Source organism: Podarcis pityusensis, assembly GCF_964106645.2.
Source record: "Podarcis pityusensis genome assembly, chromosome: 4".
Lineage (NCBI taxonomy): Eukaryota > Metazoa > Chordata > Lepidosauria > Squamata > Lacertidae > Podarcis > Podarcis pityusensis.
The window spans coordinates 42,404,001-42,428,087 of record NC_138027.1 but is presented as its reverse complement, the minus strand read 5'-3'; the positions used below and the strand labels follow the sequence as shown (position 1 = coordinate 42,428,087).

Here is a 24,087-nt window from a genome sequence, read left to right as displayed (position 1 = left end):
TTGGAATAAATTGATGCTTTTGATCAACTCTAAGGGCCCTTCCAAGCATCCTTTTTATTGTGCTTTCATGATTATTTGGGTATCTGGGAGGTTATACATACAATCCCGCTTTCAATACTGTTTGTGTTTGCCAAGCTTTTGGAGGCAGACAAACTCTTCTGTTCCCAAACAGTGCATGTTCCTGCTAAAATCCTTCAATTTTTTATACCACAAACATTCCAAGTTATTTTTTGTTTTTCACTCCCAGATAGCTTTTATAGCACTCTTGTTCAAGATGTGTAGCTCCAGATGACAATAATGCAGTAACATTGAGGAAGCATTGCAGAACAACTAATAAAGCAGAAGGATGTGTGGATGCTCCAATATAAACCACCACAAATTCAGTATAAATGAGTCAATTACATGTTGCAGAATATACCACCACCTAGAGCAGCAGCAACAACAAAAATAAAATGTCATATGGAAGAGTCCAAATGAAAATTAATTGTTAATAATGCCATACTAAGACATGCAACTGAAAACAGGATTTATTAGATTGGTTAATATTTGTATCACCTTAGATTTTTAGTGCTGGCATATGTTCAAACTGGTTGGTTTTATTTTCCACTTCATATAATGCATCTTCCCATTCTTTAGTATGAATTTTTGAGAAGTAGGAAATAAGACATTTTAGATTGTAAATGGTTTTAGGAATTGTGATACGCTTTTACCATTTTGGATTTATGTTTCATCTTGTTTTTAAATGGTTTTAAATTTTGTACGTTGTGTGAATTGATTTTATTCACACGTTTGTACACCACCCTGGAATCATCTGTTGAAACATTTAAGAAACACTTTAAAGAAATACGACCTCAGATAAGTAAATAAGACACCAGCCTTTTGATGATGCATTATGATGATCCAGCTTCGCCATTGTGAAGATTTTACTGGAAAGCTAATGTGGCAATTAAAAAAACAACGACTACACCATACGCAATTAAACCTGGCACGCTGGTAGTTTTAGTTTGAATTATTTACTCAGAAAACCTGATCTCTTTAAAAAGTTTTTCCTTCAAGGTCTTTCATAGCATATGAAAGATGCCAAGGCATGGCACATTGAGAAGAGCAACACTGATAGAATAAAAAAAGTACCTGTTGAGACCACATTGGTGGCATGATTGGAGACGGGTAAGCACTCTGCAGCACTGTGATGCATTATCAGAGGCAGAGAGGGTGACGAGTCTGAATTCAAAGGGATGAAGGTGTCAGCTGAAGGAAAGGCTTGACAACTCATTCCCACAAGCAAACAGAAAAGGAAGAACGAAGAGATGCCTTGCCTTGCTTTTCTCCCAAGTCTACCCTATGCAGTTCCCAGCAGTCCGGATTCGATTGCTACCACTTTCCCTTGCATATATACATAACATGGGTTATGGTGCACAGGGAAGTCGTGTGCAGGTATTTATACTGTCAGGAAATCCCTTTATCCATTTTAATGTGCTTTGCCTGGCCAAGTTGCCTGATCACTTAGGAACCTCCTTCCTCCCCACCCAAATGCAACAGACACCCAATTAATGAGGGGAAACCAGAGACCCAATTTTTCCCCAGGTTCTTTTAAAGCAGGCTTTTGTGAAGGAACAATATTGGATAAGGCTGCAGGAGGGAGTCTTTTTACCCCAATTTCTGCTCATATGATAGTTGCGGAAAACTCCTCAGTGTTATCCAACCGTATGAACACCTGCCCCAAAAGCCAAAAAACAAACACTCAAATCACGCAGAGATCCCCACTGCACAAAGCAAAAGGTTGAAAAACCAAAATCTTACCAACCCCCCCCCCCCAAATCCAAAAGTTATACATGTAAATTAAAACCAAATACTATAGAAATGAGATTTGGTTCTTAATTTTTGGATTATATGAAGAGATCCGTAAATAGATGTTATTCCATGAAGAAGGCTTCAAATGTACTACTCTGGGAACAGGAAGTACTAAGTGTTTATTGAGACTAGTCAGACTTGGACAATACATGAAAGATGTGTTGTTTTAAGGTCCTATGGGAATAATAAGATCAACAGTTCTCTGGAACAAACATAGATATTTAAAGTTGCATTTTACAACCTTTTGCTTTTAAATGTTGCTGTTTTAAAAAAGTTTCAGAGACTCACATTCAAAAGGCATTGTAATAAACATAGCTTCTGATAAGACCAAATGTAAGATACAAGATCAGATAAACATTCACCCTACTTTGAAGTCATTAATACATTTAAGGCATATGTATCATCCTAAAAAAGCAGTGTTATGTATCCACCAGTCAGCAACGGATGCTGAGATGCATGGTTGATCAAAAGTACTAATTGTAGCAGGACAAACATGAATAAGTTTCCATCTAAAATATAAGCCCAAAGTGGGTACAGTCTGCTGTCCAGGCTTTTGGAAGACATGATACTACCTGTAGAAGCATAAGGCACAAGAATAGTCATTGCCACCAATTGGAAGAACTTTGTTTGAGAGAAGATAGGGCTTTTCCACAAGCAGAAAACCTCGCATGTTACTTGAGTTTTTGAGCTAACCATTTCTGCTACATCCTGTATTGAATTCAAAGCAACACTTTAAAAGTGTCATTCATATTGACTGATAACTCACAGATATTGTCACTGCAATTATACAGTTCTGGTTCCACATTTGATGGGTCCCTCCCATTTTTTTCCAAGAGAATTATATGCATTCCACATGACTACTGCCATGTTGCAAATGTAGGATTGCACCAGACATTCTGCACAGGGAAGGTTTTCTCTTCTCTGATCTAGAGCAAGGCAGTCACAATTGAATTTAATGAGCTGAGTTAGTAATGAGAGCATACTGAAATTTATTTGAACTGAATCTTATGGGGCCTGTATAAAAATGTTTCCTTCTACAATGTAAGAAATTTCCCAGTAAAACTGAATGGAATTACTCATAATATTCATTTCCTAGCATGTTCCATGGATAAAAATTAACGTTAATATGAAAGAATTGCATCTGTCTGGTTATATGAAATAGACAAAGCTAGGGTTGCAAATGGGGCATATGAGTGGAAGGGAGGGAAATTATTACTATTGTGGGAGCCCAGAGCTCCGAAGGGGATAACTCAAGGCAGCTGTCATGTGGGCAAGGATCACACCCCACTGAGGAGAAGATTGAATGCAAATCGTGTTCTGGGCCCAGAAGATTCTGTTGGTTGTTGTTGTTGTTGTTGTTTAGTCGTTTAGTCGTGTCCGACTCTTCGTGACCCCATGGAGCAGAGCACGCCAGGCACTCCTATCTTCCACTGCCTCCTGCAGTGTGGTCAAACTCATGTTGGTAGCTTCAAGAACACTGCCCAACCATCTCGTCCTCTGTCGTCCCCTTCTCCTTGTGCCCTTAGTCTTTCCCAACAACAGGGTCTTTTACAGGGAGTCTTCTCTTCTCATGAGGTGGCCAAAGTATTGGAGCCTCAGCTTCAGGATCTGTCCTTCCAGTGAGCACTCAGGGCTGATTTCCTTCAGAATGGATAGGTTTGATCTTCTTGCAGTCCATGGGACTCTCAAGAGTCTCCTCCAGCACCATAATTCAAAAGCATCAATTCTTTGGCGATCGGCCTTCTTTATGGTCCAGCTCTCATTTCCATACATCACTACTGGGAAAACCATAGCTTTAACTATACAGACCTTTGTCGGCAAGGTGATGTCTCTGCTTTTTAAGATACTGTCTAGGTTTGTCATTACTTTTCTCCCAAGGAGCAGGCGTCCATCTTTTAATTTCGTGACTGCTGTCACCATCTGCAGTGATCATGGAGCCCAAGAAAGTAAAATCTCTCACTGCCTCCATTTCTTCCCCCTTCTATTTGCCAGGAGGTGATGGGCCCAGTGGCCATGATCTTCGTTTTTTTGATGTTGAGCTTCAGACCATATTTTGCATTATCTTCTTTCACCCTGATTAAGAGGTTCTTTAATTCCTCCTCACTTTCTGCCATAAAATTTGTGTCATCTGAGGTTGTTGATATTTCTTCTGGCAATCTTAATTCCGGCTTGGGATTCATCTAGTCCAGCCTTTCACATGATGATTTTTGCATATAAGTTACATAAGCAGGGAGACAATATACAGTCCTGGGCAAAGCAATAGCAAATCAGTTATCACAATGAACCACCTGAATCCTTGCAAAATATAAAGCATGCGTTAAGACTCCCTAGTTTTTTATACCTATTAAGAAAACCATAATTAACAGTTTGCATGACTGGACAAATGGAACGATTCCTTTGACAGTCTGTATCATAGATGGACACATACAGTGTAGCAAAGACACCTGATAAAGAGAAAGGATTAAGAGATTTCAGCGGAAGACACTTTCCCATGCACCGATCACTTTTTAAAATATATAGAAGGCGCATTAGCTCCTGTTGCCAAGCTCTGGTTCATTGGGTTTGGACTAAGACCAGGCATAATTGCATTATGGCTGACAATAGTCTTAAAGCCCAACCGATGGGGGAAATGGGCCTACTTGATAAAGGATAAAAAATTAAGATAATTTGTTTTCCTGGGGCACCTGTCCTCACACTAGATCGCTGAAAAACAACCTCTGCCTGTGTATCACAGATTGCTTATGTGATTTGGTATAGGGTGCTCCCACGGTTCTCAATGCACAGCTAAAATGAGGGGTGTATCCGTGAGGGAAAGATATTAGTTCCCCCAAATTCTGTGTGTTTGGACACAGTGCAAACCCCAAAAAACCAAAAGTTTTTGAGCACAAAATGTTTTTAATCAGTAAAATATAAAAGACTCTAACAGTGTTTTTCGTATTTGAATTTGTGTGAACCATCGCCCCCCACTTCCAAACTTATTTGATATTACATACTCCTTAGAATGCTAATAGCATGCTTAGATCTAGTGTCTGCCATAACATTGCTTGGTGGCAATGTTGCTGATTATGAAAAAGGGGGTGCTTTGGTTCACTTGAAATGAAACTCCTTTCGTATTGGTTGGAAATTTAATAAATGCTTGCTTTGTCTTGTTGACAGGTCAAGATGCTGGTCTTAAACCTGAGGTCACCGACATAGTGCCTTTGGTTATCATGGAGTGTTTGACTTCCTATGGTACCCACAAACCCTGAGCTGCCTCACCCTCAGTGTGCCCTAGTGGGTGAAGGTGGGACATAAAGCCAAAGGAGGAAATTAGAAAAGCCACGCTCTCTCGCACTCCGTTTCAATTCCATTTCCTTGTAAAGCTCTGACAGAAAGTAGGGGAACTGAAAAGGTAGGAGGGAAAACCACCAGAATATCACAGGTCATCACTTGGCCCATAGTTATGTTCTCTGATTTGTTGGTGATTTTGTTGTCATTCTAAGGAAAATTCATGAAGATCCATGTACTAATTTTACTGTGCAGTCTACCAATGTAAACTTTCATTTGATTTGAGGGGTGGAGGGGACCCCACCTAAAATCATAGAACTAAAGCAGATCCATTTTAATTCTATTGGATCTGGCTCTTACCCAGAGACATGGAAAAGCAAACAACAGAAACTAGAGGTGGTGTCAACAGCACTCTTTCAAAATTTCCTATGAGGAAAGGGTGAAGAAGTTGAGTAACAAGCAACATGAAAGGCATTTTAAAACATTTGAAGGGCTGTCACATAAAATATGGATCAAATTTATATCCTGTCATTCTGAGGGTAGGTCCAGTATGTCCAAAATACAAGAAAAATGATTTAGACTAAAAACGAGGAAGAGCTTCCTAATGATATAGGTGGTATGATGGACTGGAACAGATTGCCTCAGAAGATGTTAGGTGAAAAAGTGGCTGGGCATTAGGGATGCTGCAGTGGGCTTCCTGCACTGACAAGAAGCCCTTTGAGGTCAGTTCCATCTCTATGATTCTAGGAACTCAAACAGGAGAAAATCATGAAAAATTATCCAGTTTAAATAAAGTTTGGAAAACGAGCCCATCTTTTATTTATTTATTTAAAGGAAAATTGACCATAATGAGTGAAGGTTCAAAGTGCTTCCAGATGTGTTCGCACACACACAAACGTATAACAGTGAATAGTGAGATACTGCTTTCTCTTTCCAACAGCAGTATAAAGAAAAGGTCGTGATGGCTTTGGAAAGAAAATCAAATGGAGATTATCACATGAGCATCCTTTAAATCCTATTTTTCATCTATATTCATACATGAACTTTGGTTCCAGATTGTAATAATGAATATTAGGGTACAAGGGAGAAAACATCATCTGTTCAGCATGGCTAGTCGTTTAGAGTTTCATTACAAAGCAAAACAACTTGCAAGCAAAGTGATTTCATCAGCATATTCAAGCCACAAACCAGCTTCTCCTGAAGGTCATTCAAACACTTTTTAAAAAAGAGAAAGTTATGCTTTTGATCCAGCAATGGAGGCTGTTTTCAGCTCCCCACTCCACAATTCTATAAGAGTAATGCAATTCATTTCTAAAAATAAAAATAAAGGAAGACAGCTGCAACTTTATGATCAATAATTCTTCAAGTGAAGGCCATTCTATTTTGTTTAAAAAAAAAGAATTATTTTTGTGCTGTATTCTGCTTCAAGTACACAGTATTTCAGTGAGTGCTGGATCCTGCGGTACTGTATGTAAGGACACCATCTCATCCTGGCCACCCACCCACCTCCCAGCTGCCAAAGACTAAGCCAATCTTAGTAGACCTAAGACCAACAATCTATGCTACATGCCACATAGGACCTAATTTAATGTATTTCTTTAAGTGATTCTCTCTAGTGTGACCAGAAACAAAAGACAGTAGGTTTCCTGAAATGTTAAACCTTTTGTGGAACAAAGGAAGTTTGTAGAAAAATGTTTTGCTTGCTACGCAGGGACCATCTGTTGAAGTCATCTTCTACAGTCTGCCATTGGTTGACTAGAAGTACTCATTCATATGAAACACATCATACAACTCTTGGAGACTTTTTGCTTTCAGAATAACACAAAATAAAAAGGTGACCTCTGCTGTGATTCCACAGGTTGAAGAGCAATGGCTTCAGATTGACAGAGAATTGATTTGCACTGCGATCCTTAAAATGTGTTACTTTAAGGGATTCTAAAAATGCAGCTGAATGTGTTGCGGGATCAGATTTAGAAGATGTTTTCTTGATTCCATTTAACTTTGAAAAGAGAGTGTAAGAATGGCCTTAATCCTGCTGAGTTTCGGAGATCTTTGGGATGTTTTAAATTGCTTTATGAACGTGTTTATAAAATTGGTCTGGCCTTTTGGATTTAATGTATTTTGAAGATTGTCTTGTAAGCCAACTTGCGAGAGCTATGCCTTAGAAGCCAGTCTTAAAATATTTTAAACATATAATAATACACTAGTGTGGTACAGTGTTGGACTAGGACTTGTGGGACCAGAGTTGAAGTGCCTTCAGTCATGAAACTCACAGGGTGACCTTGGGCCCGTCACACTTTCTTAGCCTAACCTACCTCACAGGATGGTTGTGAAGAGAAGAGTTAGGTGTGTCAGCTTGAGTTCCTCAGAGGACAGCTGGGATTAAATGAATAAATAAATAAATAACTGGGAAGACACTCCATTGCACTAGGATTTGTACAGAAATATATTAAAACAAAACCTTACCTAAAAGACACGCACACACATCATGGGATTGATAGAACTGAGAATACAAGACAATAAAGACTTTAAAAAAGACTGGAAACCATTTGTGTTGTATCTACAGAGACAATGTAAAGAAATGGACTCACTAGCAGGGTTGAGTAAACACAATTAACAAAACAAATACAGAAATTATAAAGATGATGTTAAAATGATAAGAGTATAACCATATTTAATACAAAGAAGCTAAGATTAAGATACAATAAAGCAAGCAAGAAAAGCTAATATGTAAAAAACCAGAAGAAGTTGTTGAGGGAAGTCAGGGGAGGGGGAGGGGAAAATTTGGAAATTGTATTTTTTTGTTATTTGATATGTTGTTACTATGATAAAAATGTAAAACTCAATAAAATTATTATTAAAAAAGAGAATACAAGCAGAGTGAAAAATGCATTATCTTCAGGAATTGGATGACTTTTGAGGACCTTCCCCCAATTTGTATAATAAAATATATTTTCTGAGTTCATTAGGTTATGCGGTAGTAAACCAAGAAATAGAGAAGGTGAGAGGGAAGGAACACAAATTGACGAGGAAGAAAACCAAGCTTGTTCCAAGATCTCCGGTTATAATTCTTCAAAATTTATCACTGTGGCTGTTACTGAATAAAGTTTATTCTCAGCAGGAAACCAAACTGGGAGATACATTACCTTCCATTTATCTTCCTAATGAGATCTAGAACTCCCTGCTGTGACACGGCTGTAAAAAGTGGCAAGCTATTGGACGCGATGAGCTTTGAGACTATTCCTGCTTTCAAAAAAGAAGCAAACCGACTGCGTAATGTCACATAATCCTAATTACTACAGAGTTTTCACAAAAGTGCATGCTTCTCAACATGTTTTTCAACAAACGATCACAAAGTGCATTAAATCATTCATTTTCATAGCTCCCCTGGAAATCAGATATTAGATTCACTCACATAATTGCTAATTCAAAATTATAATGTTTTGTCAGACTCCATATCTATCAGCGCTTTGATGTAGCTAAGGATGCCTGAAAGTATCTACACAGGTATATGTGGATATTCTACATATACTGAACTAAATTTAAAGAAGCTTGAGTGGAACTCAGTTTTTGAAATGCAAATTCCCTGCATCCTCTCCCATTTTGCTGCCTATTTTGCTGTCCCCAAAGAAAGCCATTCCTGCGTGTCAGGCGGCTGACACAACAGTGTGGGATAGTCTGCAACAGAAGAGAATTTGTTGAACTTGGAGAATGGGTCTTCTGCAAACAGAAGTGACCTGCATTCGTACAGGACTCCCTGGATCCCTTTGTCTGCACACCATCTTGCATGTAAGAAAGGAAGGACAGAACTATGAACATTTATAATTCATCCACAGAGAATAACAGGAAAGACCCACAATGCTAGGATTTTGGGAGTTGAAAACTTCCTGTTCCAATTCCAAAACATTGCTGTTGTTCGTTGGATTAGTCACAACACTTCATATTTGGCAGTAACCGAGTTCAGTGACAATGAATTGGACTCTTAAAATAAAAATAAAAATGGGTGCATGGTCCTTCAGATTTGTCTAAAATGTCTTGGAGTGGGAATAATGAATCTGGCAAATATTTGACATCCCCTGCCCGCATTGGAGTACATCCTTCACACACACACACAATTCCAAGCCTTTAAAAAATCTTACATCTCTCTGAAGAAGCTAAGACATGCCCATGTATACATCCTTGCATTATGACCAGTTCTCCAGAAACTAGATATGAAATGGATTTCCAAGAACACTGCTATCTTTTTTAAAAAAAATATGACCAGCCTCATGTTGTTATCAAAAGCTATTTTTGTTGTGTTATACAACCCTCAGACAGACCATTCAATCAAGCAAAACACTTCTATTTTATGAATTAAGTCCCTACTGTGTGACTCTAATAAATTACTGGTGAATGTTTTATAAGTTAGTTAAGACCAGTGAGCCTTGCATTTGCTAGAAATACCATGAAGATATCTTACTAAGAAATGTATGCTTTCAGTGATGCTCCTTATACCCATGACAAAAACAGTACCTGAATGGAAGAGATCTCCAAAGCCAGCACTTAATCTGGTTCTTAATCCGGCAATCAACGGTCTCCTTTTCACATCCACTAAACATCACCATTTTCCCTTTCTTCCCAAAATGATTGACAACAGCACACCCTTTGTACATGGGGCACTGCACATTCTGGTCCCAAGTGTACAGCTCCATGCATTTCATGTCTTTGGAGTGGTTAGCAAACTTTATATAGAGAATAAATAAATTTATAAAATGAATATTTCATATTAGAAAGGAGAACTGTTTGATATTACTTAGTAGAGTGTCCACCTGTCAGAGATTTGTTCAGCTTTAAATAATCATTCCCAAATGATTGTCTTTAAGGCTGCAATCCTATACACACTTACTTCAGAGTAAATCTCATTGAGCTCAGTAGGATTTACTTCCAAGCAGCTATGCATAAAATGGCACTGTAAGAGACATGTTCACCACCTATTTTCACTTTGAGGGTGGGAAATGCTCTTAATTGTTTAGATAACTTGGAAAAAAAGGTTTGTTAGATAATGTTGCTGAAGGGTTTATGTTCTTCACGTTTCTTAGAATCTCAGTCTAGCCAAACACTTTTAATCCCCATTGTCTTCATTAAGTGAAGCATATGCTGACATAAACATCAAACACTCTCCTTATATCGAACCTTTGATTTTAGAAACATTAAATTCTATTCCCCTCCAGCCCAGATAATAAAATTTATTTGAATTCACAATTTCCCCCCGATACTGGTTCTCTACCTTTAGCCTAACAAGCTAAAATTCTAACAACAAACTGCAGTGACAGGGGAAAGAGTGACATGTAAAGTCACACCTGTTGAATTTCTGCCCACCTGTTAAAGGCACAGGAGCCTACAGGAAAATAATTTGGACATCTTAATTTCATTATTTAAAAGGTTGTACACTAGATTTCCAAGTAGCTGAATAGCAACCTCTCCATCGACGCTGAACTAGTCAAGTGTGTTGGCAATGGCTTAAGACTCCAGCAGGACATGGGAGAATATGGTGCTAACAACCAATGAAGGTCTATCAGCCTTATGCGTTGAGCATGCTGCTTTACGGAAATGAGTCACGGGCAAGCTTCAGTCACCATGAGCAATGCCTCAATGCCTTCCACATGCAATGCATCAGGACAATTTTGGGCATCACGTGGCAGGACAGAGCCTCAAACAAAGATGTGCTCTCCCAAACTCAAGTTCTCAGCATGTTCACTGTCCTGTCTCAGCGATGTCTATGCAGGCTTGGCCAAGTCCACAGAATGGAAGATGATAGGATGTCCAAAATGTGCTCTACGGGGAGCTCTGCGTTACAAAGATGTCTTCAAACGTGACATGAAGGTTGGCAACATCAACCCCACCATGAGGGAATCCCTTGCAGACGACCACAGTGCCTGGAGACAGGCAGTCAGGTCATGTATCCATAGCACTGACCAGAGGAGGAATGACTGCAGGAGTTCATAAAGAAGAAATGCTATGGTATACCTGCATCAGCACAATCAGATGCTGCCATCTGCCCCAGCTGCAACAAAACATGTCTCTCCCATATTGGTTTCTACAGCCACAGCAGGCGCTGTATTTCTCAAATGGTTTGCCTTCACCCCTGAAGTCACACCCTTCCATTGTCTTCTGAGACAGACTGGTGCCAGCCTCAGTAAGAATGGCTTGGCAAGAAAGTCAAATTCTGAAAAACAAAACAAAAGCAATTTATTTTAAAAGTGTTAAGAGGTAAATCAGTGAGTTACTATTCTGAGCTATAATGAAATGTATTATATACATATCACTCTTGCACACACTCTGTAGAAAATCTTGAATAATGAGCCTTCATGATATGAGAAGATAAAAGACAAAAGGAAATCTAATTTATCTCTCAATTATTTTTTCTTCCAGTTGTTGACCAATAAAACTGCAATAAAAATGGCTCTGATGAGATCTGCCTGTGGTTTACAGAAGTGGTTGGCAGCATTCCTTGTGAGCCTGATATATTTTATGACATTTTGGGTTCTTTTGCACTTCACAGATAGACATAAAAATGAATTGTACACTGCAGAAAGAAACCAAATAAGGAAAGTAAGATTATGGATAGATAGACATATGTGAGCGCACTACATTTCTGCCAGTTTCACAGCCACAATTTTGTTTCACCAAGCAATTTATGCTGCCTTTGACTTTCAAGATCTGGATTCCTCTCCACAGAGAAAGACGTGATTTCTTTTTGCAAGTCCTACTGGCCATCCAGAAGGACATATCAAACTAGACTTTCAAGTTCAGTTCAAATTTTACATTGTAGATAGATTTGAAGATGCTTTCATCAAAAAACACAAAAGTTTAACAAGAGAGGCATGTCTCTAAACACAAGGCGACACATGGCGGTTATGAAGGAGGAGAGTGCTTGGTCTATGGCAGTGCTTTTCGAATTATGTGATGTGGTACACTGGGAATTTATTTCCCATAATGTGCTAGGGATCAGTACCATATTTGGTCACCGAAGTATCTCACCCAACTTGGGCTGTGGACGGGTGGACCAGCACTAGAGCCAGAGCCAATGGTCTGGCAATCAACATCAATGCAATTGATATGCTGTTACTACATGTCACCACACCTGAGACTACGCTTCATACTTTAATGGTTGCCTGACATTTTCCTCTGTCCTGAGAACAGATTTAAGAACATAAGGTGAGCCTGCTGGATCAGGCCAATGGCCCATCTAGTCCAGTATCCTGTTTTCTCAGTGGCCAACCAGATTCCTGCGGGATCTGAGCACAAGAACACTCTCCTCTCATGTAGTTTCCAGCAACTGGTATTCAAAAGCATTACATGGACGCAGAGCAGCAGTAGTAGTAGTAGTAGCCTTCTCTGTCAATTAGTCTAATATCTTTGAAAGTCATCAAAGTTGGTGGCTATCACTGCCTTTTGTGGGAGCTGTGATGAAAAGTTCCTCCCCCCCCCCCTTTTTATGTGTCCTGAATTTTCGCTAGATATCCACTAGATTCAGCTTCACTAGATATCCACAAGTTATAGTGTTTGAAAGTCAGGATATGAATTTCTACATCAAAAGAAACGAACTTCCACTTGCCCCTCTCCACAAGTCCGCTGTCCTCAGTACACTGACCCCAAAAGGCCTTCAGGAATGAACACCTGAAGCGCAGAGACCATTGCAGGGAACAGATGACCTAGTCCTGCAAGGAAAATGAAGAGAAAGCAATCAGAACATCACAACATTTGGTCATTCACTGCTGTGTCATTCTTTCCCCAGCTTGTGTCATTGTGATAGGGTATCTCCCCCACCTACCAGCACAAATTTTGAGTCACTTATCCTTGCCCTACTTCTTGACCAAGCACAGCATCTTTCAGATTAGTACAACACAGCATGTGCTTTTGACAGGTCTTTGAAACATTGTTTTGGAAACAGATGTCAAGCAAAAAGGACTTTATCTCCTTTACAGGCTAGGTCAGGTTGAAGAAAGAATGAGCAGAACAAGTTCACTCCTTCGTGCTGTTCTCTGAACTGTTACACACACAGACTAGGAGTGGAAGACTTTGCACTGCTTAGTATGTAGAACTTCATCACAGCATGCAAAGGTATCTCAAGCCTGTACGCCTGTTCATAGTTCCTCGCAGGAAAGCAATTCCTAATGGCTAAAGGACCAAACTGCTGCCCACTGCAAGGCAAAGCCTGCTGTGCATAGAGACTTGAGAATTTAAAATGGCCATACCGGCCAGCTCTTTCCACTGGGAAAGCCTGAATGCTGCCCACAGGGCTTCCTTGGCAGCACAGAACTGCATGCACTCCCACCCCCAAATTAAGGCTTGCTTTGTGCATATGGAAGGGACCTCAGGTATAAACAGTTAAAAACACTGAATATTTGTTAGGTATTGGGATAAGTTCAGTTGCTGCTAAAACTAAGATTGTAGGTTCAATCCCCATATAGGACAGCTGTATATTCCTGCATTATAGGGGGGTTGGACTAGATGATCCTTAGGGTCTCTTCCAACTCTACAATTCTATGATAAGAATTTTTTTTAAATGTCTGCCAGAATAGTCAGCCCAAATTCTATCTTTTCTCAGTGCCAAGTTTAATTAGAATCCACACATCCACAAATACAGGTTTTCTATGTGTTCCAATGCAACTTCATGTATTGATGGATGTATGCGTGTGTGTGTGTGTTTATTGTGGAGTAAGGACATCAAAAATGTGTTTTTCTAGGTCTGAAATGAGTTGAAATGCACAGTAATTCAATTCTTTGTGTTCTGGATGACTACCAGAAAAGCACACTATTGATACAGATAAAATTAACACATCCTACTTACACTATAGGTTTTTTTGTCATGTGAAGTTTTGATGTCCTTTCCCCACAGTAAACACACACACACACACACACACATTTTAAAGGAAGTTTGGTTAAGAAATAAACTTTAAATATGGAATAAATTAAGGGCTAAATTGTAACAGCTAAGTCTTCTAAACCAAAGCAAAGTCTTTGGAGAAGAACTCTTCTCAATGGAAATTTGAGATACTTCTCTATCCTCTTTGCAGTTATTAGACAAAGCCAATATAGCTTCACTGAGCTGCAAATTAACTGTGTCAACAAACTATTGCACTTCAAAGAGTTGGAAATTACTTTTTTTTTGCTATCAGTCTTTTTGCAAATTGAACCCAGAGATGAATACAAAAAAGAAGCTCACTAAAGAAAAACAAATTGCTGCTATCCTTTTTCTGAGTCCATTTACATGCCTCACTCAACCCAGGCAAACCATGAATTTTTTTAGCCCACTCTGACTTTCAGTTAAGCTGTCGCAGAGTGTGGTTGTCCAGTGGGCCGCGGGCTGCTGTGTGAGGTGAGCCAGAAGCTGAGAGATAAGCCAGTAGTCAGGAGCAAGAATAAGTCTTGGTGGCTGAGCACATGCTTTCCTTGCTGAATCTCCAAGGTCCAATCTCTGGCACCTCCAGATAGGGATGGGAAAAATCTGAGACTCCAGTGCCAGCCAATACAGGCAGCACTAAGATAGATGAACCAGTAGTCTGAATCAATGAAAGGCAGTCTCTTATGTTAGTAGGTATGCAGGTATGCAACAAAGGACAAACCAGAAGGTAGGGTTGAGAAGAAAGCCAGATGTCAGGTCCAAAGATCTACTGAAGACCAAAGGACAAAGTCAAGAGGAGAAAAGATTTAGGAGAATCCAAGAATACAGGAAGACTCCAGGAAAATTCTAGTGGAGGGGGAAATGTTTCTTACTATTGTTATTTTCTTCTTATAGATATTGGATTATCCTTGTTGCATCATTTAGCTCTGTACACCCATTGCATTACTTGCCTGCACTGGATAGCTGTGTCTTACCTGTACACCTGTACACATCATATGGAAAAGAAATTAAAAGGTTTCAAAACATGGATCAATTGAAACAGTAAACTCTTTGTGAAGTATTATGAGGAATTGTGTTTTTAATCCCACCAGGCCTTTCAACCAGGCCTTTGGCTCATTAAACAATCTATGGCTTCTTATTTTATTTTATTTTATTATTTATTTTATTTTAAAAATATGAGGGTGATCTGGCTGTGACATCTGTCACCCCACTGCTCGCCGGGGTTGATTTGGCTGATGTGGCTGGATAGGCAGGTGTCCTCTTCCTCCCTCACCGCTCCATGTGCATCCCTCCTGAAGTTGCGAGCTCGGTGGAAGAGGATGACTATCCCAGATAGAAAGAGTGTACCATTCTGCTTCGGTCAAGGATATACGATAGCTGTGCTCCCCTGCTAGAACCTTCAAACAAGCTCAAGGTCCATCTGTAGGAGAATGTAAGGTAGTCAAGCTTCCAAGACTCCAGACACATCCAAGTAAGGTTCTGAATGTGGCAGTTTGCCATTCTTTTTAATAAAAATATATTTTGTGGTTTAATTTGTGTTTTTATGTTGTAAACTGCCCGGTGATCTTCAGATGAAGGGTGGTATATGCATTTAATAAATAATAATGGTAAAAGTAATAACCAATCCAAACTTTTTGGAATTTCACTCAACCAATGCCTTAAATATGTTATCATTCTACATTAGCTGCTTTTCTAATGGACACTTGGAGGGCTTAAATTTCCCAAGCCAAAGAGGAGATAAGACGGCATGATCAGCAGAAGCTTAATCTTCTTGCATAGCTTTGAAAATCTTATACTTATTTTTCCATGCAAAACGTTTTTAAATGTATGCATTACTACAAAGCAGACCCTGAACGTTGCCCATCACTAAAAACCTCCCACCCTAACCTGCCCCACGACCCAGAAAAATAAAGTAACTGCCAATTAAAAAGGGAATGCATCTCATTAAAAAAACTACAATAGACACTTTGGTTATGTTAACTGGTCTCCCATGAGAACCTTTGTTTAAATTAACACATTTTTTTTCCTATTTCATCTCATGAGGATGCAATTTAAAAAAATAACCGCTTTAGACTTTAGAATCACAGTGGTATTAATAGTTTTTTTTCAATTTTAGGACAATTTTTTATTTGTCCAAACAAACCCTTTATGGTTTTGTACAAAAAGTAGGAAATATCCTAATGGGGAACCTAATGCTTTATGCATATAGACTCTATACAAATACACAATTAGGTTTGACTTGATGATAAAAGTAGTGGAAATCTATTTTTTCACCTGCAGATGGCATCATAAACAAGGAACACAGATTTTAAACCAGCAAAATCATGAATAAACCATGAGTTATCCTGGAAAGTTTAAAAATGCTATTTGTATTTTATTTTAAAAAACTGTATCCCCCTCCCCCAAAAAATACCACAATATTTTTGTCCCAGGACAGAAAAGAAGGCCATGGGTTTGTTGGCAACCCATGTGAAAATCATGAAGCTCTTTAGAAGTCTATGCTCCTGGATGGAGATGGGAGATGTCAAGTTGCAGTTTGCAAGCAAGAGCAGCAAGTGGGGTTTCTCCACTTTGCTGCTTTCGCTTGCAAAACGGAGCTTTGCGTCTTCCCTCCCCAATGCTTGATGGGGATGAGAGAAACAAGATGGTTGGTTTTGGGTGTAGCAGAGAGCTACCAAACCCAGCCTCAAAACATAGGACCTTCTGCTTAGTCTGGCTGCGCAACAGAGCCCCCTGCAGGAGTGCAAAATCAATGTGTAAAAATTATGGGATAGGGTGCTGAATCAATTGCTATTTCAAGCTTTCAATTTGCTAACTGCCTCAGTTTCCCCATCTTTTGACAGGAGGACAGAGAGATACTCCAGGTTTTTATCTGAGTTCAGCGATAAGCAGGGAAATATATATTTCTGCCGCTTCTCCCCCATCCCTGAATGCCAGCTTCAGTGTATGTAAGGTGATTCCTTATCAAGATTCCTGGGTAACGCTATAATTAAATGTATAAATTTCAGAATCAATCGTATCTTCGCTATCAGAAGTCACACTTTATCTGTCCCGGGAGCCCTTGGGAACAGAAGGGTGGCAAAGATCAATAATCAGTCCTGTGTAGGATTAAAAGCAATAGGAAGCCTGCGTTTTAGTGCCAGTGGCAAAGACTCCGACGTCAAACAGACATTGCCTCTGCATCTGCCTGGCGACCACTCAAAACATAAGTGGGTGCTCCTAACCAAATGTGTGTGAACAGATGTGCTTCTGATCTGATAGAATACATGGGAAGTTTTCAAAGCCACTTTAATTGCACACTTCCAAGGACCACAAGCGGAATCATGTATGGAAATCTCATTGCTCTGTGCTATAAATGTACTGCTGTACAGAAGCTCTATTAAAATCCTGCATTTTCTCTGCTGTAATATGGAGCTTTGCTGATATAGCGGTTGCTATTTCCATTCCACTCTTTCTAAAGGAAAACAGCTTAAAAAAAATATGTTGGCATTTCAAAATTCCAGCAGCTGAAGAGAAATGAGCACCTGTCAGGAGCAGGAACATTTCATAATTGTTTAGAAGAAGCTCTCATACATCTATATGAAATAATCTTAAATCCTTTTTTTTTAACTTACCGCTAGCCATTTAAAACCAGCCACTACTAATTCTTGCAAAAACCCTATAAACAGGACAGTATGTGAGAGCAGACAGGTCATAGGAAGAATGAATTGGCAGCTTTTAATTATAACATCAATATTTTCTTTTTAAGATTGCTTTGAAATGGATGGAGAGATTTTTTTTAAAAAAAATACATTTGTAATTATTCCCTTTGTTCTACAATCTTGTTAAATGGTGCCTTCCATTGCTCTGTGCTAGTTCAGTTATTTAATTCTTGTGTTCTTAATTTGGAAATATAATTGGAATTATCTTTGGCAATTTGTATCTCATATTGCCGTCAGTGCTGATTCAGCTCTGTGGTTAGACATAGCTACCTGCTGCTAGCTGCTTAAGCCTGCACTCCTATGTACCTGGGGTAGCACATCTGGTGACCTCCAGCTGTTGCTAGGCAATGAATTCCATCATTCTATCCATTGGTTATGCTGACCAAGGCTGATGGGAACTGGATAGGGATGGAAAATCTGTCAATTCTGGTTTCTCTCCATTTTTCATTTTCCCTCCACAATTCAGCCCTCCACATTTCTGTATCAGTTTGGGGATTTTTTTAAAAAAAAGTCTTCATGAAAATTCTTAAGAATTTCTCCTAATATTTATTTATCCATTTTCTGTTTTACATATTACATCCATTCATGTCTTATATAGACTTCCTGGCTTATCTTCCATTGTCATCCTATTTCATATTCCTAGTTTGCTACATCTCCTTATGTTTCCTCCCCCACCCCTTTATTGTTTCCCTTTTCCATTCCTTTGTCTTGTCTGTTGCTGCTCACAGGCTTATCCCACTTGCCAGTTAACCTTAATACCACTCTTTTCAAAGCATTCTTCAAAATGCTCCCACTCACCTCTTGTCTTCTTTTCATCATAATTTCTTATTTTGGCCGCCAGGCTCACTAACTCAACAAACTCTATTAACTTGTATGCAAGTTTGCTTAATATACACATTTTTGCAAAGCAGCTCTGTCTAATATAACACATCTTTGTATGCTGCATCCATGAGTATATGCATGATTGTGAACACTTCAGCCTAGCATTTGCATTTTCATATACACTACTTGGCTAGTGAACTGTACCTCAAATTTCAGAGAAGTGCAAATTTTGAAAGACAGATGTGTTTTTTGTTTGTGCATTGCTTTCAAAAGTGTGAATTAGGGTGCTTCCCCTTTAAATGCAAACTAACTATAATTTATTTTCCATCCCTAGAGTTAGAGAACAACACTATCTGGCTACCCCTGCTTTGCATTCTTTCCCTGGAGAAAGTCCCCATTGGCACAGTGTTGGCAAGCAGCCATTAAGTGAGGAAAAAGACAGAGGTCTCCCTGTTCCTCAACTCCTTAACACCTGAATACAGTAGCATTTCATATCTGTAGATGTGAAATGTCAACATTGTTTTGGTTATGCCCCAGGAAAGGTAGGTGACTCTTGCATTTCATGCCTTTTCATGGCATAGTGTTGTCAAGTTGCTCCTCCTTGGTGGAATGCATCCTTACTCATTTGTGGAATGCCCTCCCTGGTGAAATAAGTCTATATCCTTCATTCTGCCTGTGGAATTTAAAACCTTCCTAGCTGAAAGATACCAGCTGTGAGGATATGTGACTGCTTTTTAGATGTTTCCTCTTGGTTGTTTCACTACCCTCAGAAGCTCAGTGGGGTGACCTAGACAACATCTTCCCTGGTAACCCCTAAACTGTAGATTTTCCTCCCCACAGAGGTGCACCTGACACCTTCATGATGCCACTTTCAGTCAATGCTGAAGACACACCTGTCTTGGCTTTTGGTGCTTGAGATGTATATTTTTAGGACTGCCCCCCATTTCTATTATTTAAGATGTTTTGTTTTTAATATTGTGTTTGAATTGTTGTAACCAACTCTTGGACCTTATGGTGCAAGAAGGGATAAATTTATAATATAATATAATATAATATAATATAATATAATATAATAATTGCTTTGTGGTTTGCCTTCCTGGGATACTTTGGGAGGAACAGCAGGATACAAATTTAAATAGCAGACTGTATTGGTTTTAGATATGTTAGGCTTAGGCCTGGTCTCCTTATGTAGCAGAATCCTGAGATATTACCACAGACTATACCACCTCAACCTACAGGTAGGGAATTCCATCTTGGCATTCTCCCCAAATTTGATTTGATCTGCCATCAAAAAGAACCAAGCACTTGCATTTGAATTGTGGCTACAAATTTGTCATAATGACCATTTGTGAGCTACTGTATTTCATCTCTAGTTTAAATAGTTAACACCTGCAGCTGTTAGAGCGTGTCCAGATGAGGTGCGGGCCCCCCTGGGGGATATCATCAATTTGTCCCTTGGCACCAGGACATTCCCAGGGGAACTGAAGGAGGCAGTGGTGCGCCTGCTTTTAAAGAAAACATCATTAGATCCCTTAGATCTATCCAATTACCGCCCAGTTTCGAATCTTCCATTCCTGGATAAGGTGATTGAGAGAGCGGTTGTTGAACAGCTTGGTAGGTTTCTGGATGAAACATCGGCTCTGGATCCATTCCAGTCCGGCTTCCGCGCTGGTCATGGGACCGAGACGGCTCTGGTCGCCCTAACAGATGATCTCCGCAGGCAGCTGGATCGAGGCGGGTCGGGGCTGCTGATTCTTCTAGACCTGTCAGCAGCCTTCGACATGGTCGATCATGAACTCCTGGACCACCGCCTTGCCGACGTGGGGATCCAGGGCACAGTCCTCCAATGGCTGCGCTCATTTCTCTCTGGTCGGAGACAGAGGGTGGCGCTTGGGGGGGAATTGTCATCGCGCCACTCCTTGGTGTGTGGAGTGCCTCAGGGTGCGATTCTCTCCCCGATGCTTTTAAACATTTTATGTGCCCCCTCGCCCAGCTTGTCCGGAGTTTGGGGCCGGGTTGCCATCAGTAGGCTGATGACACCCAACTCTATCTGTTGATGGATGGCCATCCTGACTCGGCCCCAGACACACTGACCAGATGTCTGGAAGCTGTGGCTGGATGGTTACGTGGGAGCCGGTTGAAGCTAAATCCTTCAAAGACAGAGGTCCTCTGGCTGGGACGGGGCGATATGGGATTGAGGGGGCAACTCCCATCTCTTGCGGGGGTGCAATTAGTGCCAGCATCATCCGTTAAGAGTTTGGGTGTAATCTTCGATACCTCCCTCTCTATGGAGGCGCAGATTACAGCTATAACAAAGGCGGCATTTTTTCATCTCCGCCAAGCTAAGCAGTTGGCTCCTTATCTCTCTCGCCCTGACCTAGCCACTGTGATCCACATGACGGTCACCTCCAGACTGGATTATTGTAACTCGCTCTACGTGGGGCTGCCCTTGAGACTGACCCAGAAACTCCAGCGGGTGCAGAATGCCGCGGCGAGACTCCTTATGGGGTCTTCGTTGCGAGATCACATTCATCTGGTACTATACCAGCTGCACTGGCTCCCGGTGTAGTACAGGATCAGGTTTAAGGTGCTGGTTTTAACCTTTAAAGCCCTATACGGCCTAGGACCCTCATACCTACGGGACCGCCTCTCCTGGTATGTCCCACAGAAGAACTTACGATCTGCAAATAAAAACATCCTGAAGATCCCAGGCCACAGAGAGGTTAGGCTGGCCTCAACTAGAGCCAGGGCTTTCTCGGCCGCAGCTCCAATCTGGTGGAACGCTCTGTCACAAGAGACTAGGGCCCTGCGGGACCTGACATCTTTCCGCGGGGCCTGTAAGACAAAGCTGTTCCACCAGGCCTTTGGTCAGGGCGCAGCCTGACCCCCTCCTCTGGCAATCTGCACAGAACTTTGCTTAATGGTTGCCATCAATTTGATTTTAATTAATTTTTACAATGAAAGGTTTTTAGAATGTTGGATTATTTTGATTGTTGTTAGCCGCCCTGAGCCCAGCTTCGGCTGGGGAGGGCAGGGTATAAATAAAATTTATTATTATTTATTATTCTAAATAAGACCTATTGGAGCGTGGCCTTCTTCGAGGATGACTGCTCGAAGAAGAAGAAAATAAGAAAATAGGGACACCCTATTCCATCATGATAATTTTACTATTTATACCTCACACAACTTACTGGGTTGCCCCAGCCACTCTAGGCGGCTCCCAACATATATAAAAACATAATAAAACATTAAACATTGTTTTAATAACACTTCCCTATACAGGATTGCCTTCAGACAGCTCGGGGGTTGGATAACTCCTAAGGAAAAGTGGGACATTCCACGATCAAATCAGAAACCAGGACAGCTTCTCTAAATCAGGGATGGAAAATAGGGACACTTAGAGGGTCTGTGACTGCTGGGTCTTTTTCTTGTTGTTTTGCTGAGTGTGGAAAATAATTAAATCTCTTAATGATGTAAAACATGCTGCAAGAAAGGGGTTACGGCTGAGGCTACAGAGAAGCAATAATAAGACAGAGCAGCTCCCAGGATAGAAGGGACTATAGACAGTGGGGAAGAAGAGGCTGCCTGGTATCTGCCTGTCAGCTCCTACTAGAATATCTAAATGGCCAAGTATTAAAGTTGACGGGGAGGTCACATAAATTCAGAAATATTGTCTCACCTCTGCCAAATGCCACAAGGAAGTCATCCAAATTGTTGGCTACAGCTGTCTTAGTTTCGTGGCTGGCTCATAGCCAGACTGAAGCAAGCAAGAAGCCAGATGCTACTGGGAACACCTTTCAGTCTTTTAAAGTTTTTGCTCAATTTACAACTGCTTAGTTAATTTTCCACAGTGAGGAATTCTTGAACCATAAAACAATTTAATCTTCAGAGAGAAAGGATGGGGGGAGTGAGGCTAAGACAACCAGAGACGCAGGTTCATTTAGAACATAAATCATAGAAGTGGAGCATTTCCAAGCAGTTCTCTCAGCCATGCTGGTCCCCAGGATTACAGTTCCTAAAGCAGGAGTGCAAAAGGTCTATCACTGAACTGAAAATGCTTCCTCTCACAACTCCATTCACAAGTGGCAAAAGCGGAGAAGCATCTTAAGCCGTTTTGGGGTGGGGAGGGAAATTCATAAAATTTGCAGGAATCAAGGAACTTACCTGGTGAAAAGCAGCAGTTCCTCTTCCACTTACATTTTTAAATTTAATTGCTCTGTTACTGCTTGAGATGACAGAACAATGAAGTTTATAATTAGAAAGAAAAAATCAAAAAGTTGCTGCCGCCACATCTTGTCTTGCCTCCCTTATGATAAACACACATATAAAAGCTCCCAGTTCAGGGAATTATCATGCAGAGATAAAGGAATTGAGGTATCACTTGCTCAGCTTGGGGGACTGTCTCTCCCAAGGAAAGACTAAGAAACCCTGTGGTCATGAGTAGCCTATTGTCCTGGGCACACCCAGCCAAGGAAAGCAAATGGCAGGTAGTTAATCCTTTACTTTCTGAAAGGCAGCGCTTTGTCCTGGATCTTAGGCAGGCCAATCAAAAAATCATGTTTTTTTGGTGTTTTATTAAAAAAAAGCTCAAGAACTTTGGGATTTGAAATATGGCAACCCCAGTGCTTTTTTCTGGGGGTACACCTGGGTACACATACCCCTAACCTAAACATTTTGTGAATCTTTGTACTTTGTCCACTTACTGCATTTATTTTCCCCAATTTGAACTATAAAATGGTGATTCTCTTGAGTCAAAATGAGAGTACCACTAAACATTTTTTTTAGAAAAAAAAGCACTGGGCAACCCTATCCTAAGGTGCACATCACACACACACACACACAGAGAGAGAGAGAGAGAGAGAGAGAGAGAGAGAGAGAGAGAATGGTATCTACGTAGCTGGCACAAACATTTCCAGGTCTGTGCTCAGCAGAGCTGTTGTAGCAAAAGCTGGACCATGCCCACCAGACTTATGTACCATCATCCGATGGAGTGTGTGCACGCAACCTGAGACTTCTCCTGCACCTAAGTCAACATTGTGCTTCCCGCTTCAAGCCCCTCCTGGTTCTAGGAACTAGCAGGTAAGGTGATGGTAGGGATTTGACCAGCCTGCCTCTTGCCTGAACAGCCTCTTCCTCCACTTCTGACCTGTCCTGCACCCCCACCTCCATCTCTCACTGCTGAGACCTTCCCCCCAACTCCTCCCTCACAGGTGGCACTAAACCCCATAAATTGGTGGCCCTCTCTCCGGGCCCACCACCATCTCCCCTGCCTCTATCACATACTCGCGATAGCCCTGCCAGAGCCCATGCACCCTAGGGTGCTCAGTATGGAGAGAGGGAGGTCCAGAAGTGCAACAGTATCATGATGCATACATTCACTTTGCATGTGCAACTTAGTGTACAAGGGAGATTTGGGTGGGATCCTATTGCATCCAGCAGGCAAAAGGACAGGACTCTATGGAAGCCCTTCATGTAGATTACCCTTCAGGTTTCAGTTATATTTTTCTATGGATTCTGAACTTAGTTGACAACTTCCAGAGTTCACAGATTTCACTGGGA

At 40.7% G+C, this 24,087-nt stretch overlaps 1 protein-coding gene across 2 annotated transcripts in view; it reads right to left on the bottom strand.

Annotated features, from left to right (window-relative positions):
• POU1F1 (POU class 1 homeobox 1) overlaps positions 1-24,087 on the bottom strand; it is a gene marked incomplete at its 5' end in the record, with an annotated part of 62,925 nt that overhangs the window by 8,554 nt on the left and 30,284 nt on the right. Inside the window, one exon of one of the 2 annotated variants that reach the window (XM_081001556.1) lies at positions 1,132-1,273. The exons of the other annotated variant lie outside the window; for it this stretch is intronic. Coding sequence (XP_080857682.1) covers positions 1,132-1,273 — 142 coding nt within the window. Of the gene's footprint in view, positions 1-1,131; positions 1,274-24,087 lie in introns of those variants that run through there. 2 annotated transcript variants of the gene reach the window in all.